The sequence below is a fragment of the Olea europaea genome, chromosome 15 (genome assembly GCF_002742605.1).
Source record: "Olea europaea var. sylvestris chromosome 15, O_europaea_v1, whole genome shotgun sequence".
In the NCBI taxonomy this organism is placed as follows: Eukaryota; Viridiplantae; Streptophyta; class Magnoliopsida; order Lamiales; family Oleaceae; genus Olea; species Olea europaea.
Window position 1 is genome coordinate 27,908,504 of NC_036251.1, and position 2,253 is coordinate 27,910,756.

The 2,253-nt window shown below is 36.0% G+C and overlaps 1 protein-coding gene across 1 annotated transcript in view; it reads right to left on the bottom strand.

Annotated features, from left to right (window-relative positions):
• Positions 1–2,073, bottom strand: part of LOC111410765 (ferric reduction oxidase 7, chloroplastic-like) — a 6,146-nt gene extending 4,073 nt beyond the window's left edge. Inside the window, exons 1-4 of the mRNA XM_023041287.1 lie at positions 1,761–2,073; positions 1,581–1,674; positions 1,265–1,468; positions 1–81 (exon numbers count right to left, since the gene is read on the bottom strand). Of these exons, the coding sequence (XP_022897055.1) occupies positions 1–81; positions 1,265–1,468; positions 1,581–1,674; positions 1,761–1,980 (599 nt within the window). The 5' untranslated portion in view covers positions 1,981–2,073. The remainder of the gene's footprint in view (positions 82–1,264; positions 1,469–1,580; positions 1,675–1,760) is intronic.
• Positions 2,074–2,253: the final 180 nt, after the last annotated feature.

Genomic DNA, 2,253 nt, shown 5'->3' on the forward strand with positions numbered 1-2,253 from the left:
GCAATAGGCAGAAACAAAAAGGCCAAGCAAAATAATCCAATCAACCCCAACCTGAGGCCTGTGAGCTCCAGCATCAATGCACTGAAATAATTCAAGTTTTAATGGTGGTAAAAAGGACATATCTAAGATGTTTTAAAATTAATTTACTTCTATATGCAGTAGCTTAAAAAGTGAAACAGACAATGAAAAATTAAATATCCGAGCTCATAAAATTTCATGGTTATAAAATCCTTTCTTGGTCCTAAAGCACATTTAATCTTTCAACATTGGTTACTAAAGGTTTTAGGGAACATTTCATTCTGTTAGGTAGTCTGCAGGTGGAGCACAGAAACTGGGTGGGGTGATCATAAGCAATGCTTGTATTCAGAAAAATAACTTATTTCTCTCTAATAGTGCCGTGTACAGACGAAATTTAATGAGAATTCATCAAGGATAATGTATTTGGACAGAAACAGTTGTCCACACTTCGATATGGCAAAAATTATCGCATCTTTCACTATAGAAAGTCAGCTGATCACTGATACAAGTTACTCTAAAACAGAACGAGACTGTCGCAAGTGGAAAAAACTTGCTCCGACTCCCAAATAGCTTCTCCGAGGAACAAAAATTGTTAACGAAAGCAAATATAGATCAAAGTAATTTCAACGATCTCTCTCTGTTCATGAATGTCGAAAATCAAGCCTTCTCATTTTTTAACTCCTTCACTTCAGAAATAAAAGGCTTACGACCCTTTCTGATGCTAATAGGAAAGTATGTGTTAATGGAAAAGCACTAGTTTAGGAAAAAAATGATGAAAGACTCAAGCTCAGAACGGGAATGGGAAAACAGGTAGGGAATCCACGAAGAAATTTTCTCTAGAGCATCTCGTGGAACGAAAGGAATGGTACAACACACTTTGATCGCCAAATTACTGAGTAGCATTTTATTCTTTTTCCCCAAAATCCATCTCTCATCGTGTATTGATATGATAGCAGATGTATGATCAAGACTAATTAGAAAAATGAAAAATATAACAGGTCCATTTCCTTCTCAAAGTCTTTGACTTTGAGCTTATTATAGCAGGTTGAGGAGGTTCGAGATTGACGAAGCTAAATTGTGTTCACTCATAGCAGCTAAAACCAACAGAGTTTTTGCAATAAACGTCAATCTCTTATTCTCAAAGATCCAGTGTTTTTTAAAAAGGAAACATGTTAATCATGATTATAGAAGTAATAAACATACCATTGACAAGAAAAAAGAAACTATAGATATTGCATACTAGTACCTTTGTTCTTTAGAAGGCAGATTATGAGAAAAGGAAGATACAATATTCCAGTTCTTGATGGATTCAACAGAAACTGCCCAGATGATGTATGCAGTAAAGAGTATGATTCCAATTAACTCTGCGGCTGAAACAACACCAAATGGTCCATCAACGAGAACAGGGAATGTCCACAAACGGAAACGTGGATATCTTGAAGTTTTCGTCCTGTCACAAAATTTCAGACTATGAGTGATGTAAAGACCTAATAAGCATGTTTGTGCTGAGAATATGATGGCAATAGTGAGAACAACCAAATACATTATGACAAATCACATACTCATGAATTTCCTCTTTCCCAGAGATGATGAGATAAGCAGTGGCCAAAAACGCAATGAGGAGGATAGGGCCACTGAAAAGCAGAAATATGCTTCCTGCAGCAACATGGTATTTAGAGAAACACGTATCCTGCAATCAATTAGCGAAGTGTTCAAGGATGAACTTGGAGTTTCCAGCTAACCTGCTTCGCCGAATAGAGTTCCATTGGTAGCTCGACTCCACTTCTCATACAAATGAGTACCGTAATCAGATGGATACAGAAAGATAAAAGCAGCCCAGGCAGAGAAAATTATCCACATCGCCACTCCGAGAATCCATTTTGCTAATGAAACCCACAAAGATTTCTTTTTGGCACCCTCCTCTTTCAAAATAAGTGGTTCGTAGCCTGAATTCTCATCCATTAGGCCAAAACAAGAAACCCACAGAAATTCAGTAATAAGGATCAAGTTTTTCAACGTCTAAGTGTAGTTTAGATTCCATACAAGCCATGAATATATAAATATACAAGGGTTCAGAAAAACACAAATCAATCAACATTGATCAGGTACATTCGAATTAAATTAAAAATTTTGGAGAAAGTTAAGCCACATAAAAGGTGACAAATAATATCAACCATTATTAGTACAAATTTTTAAAGTGATATGACTTCTCAACGCTCATGATTAACAATTCTA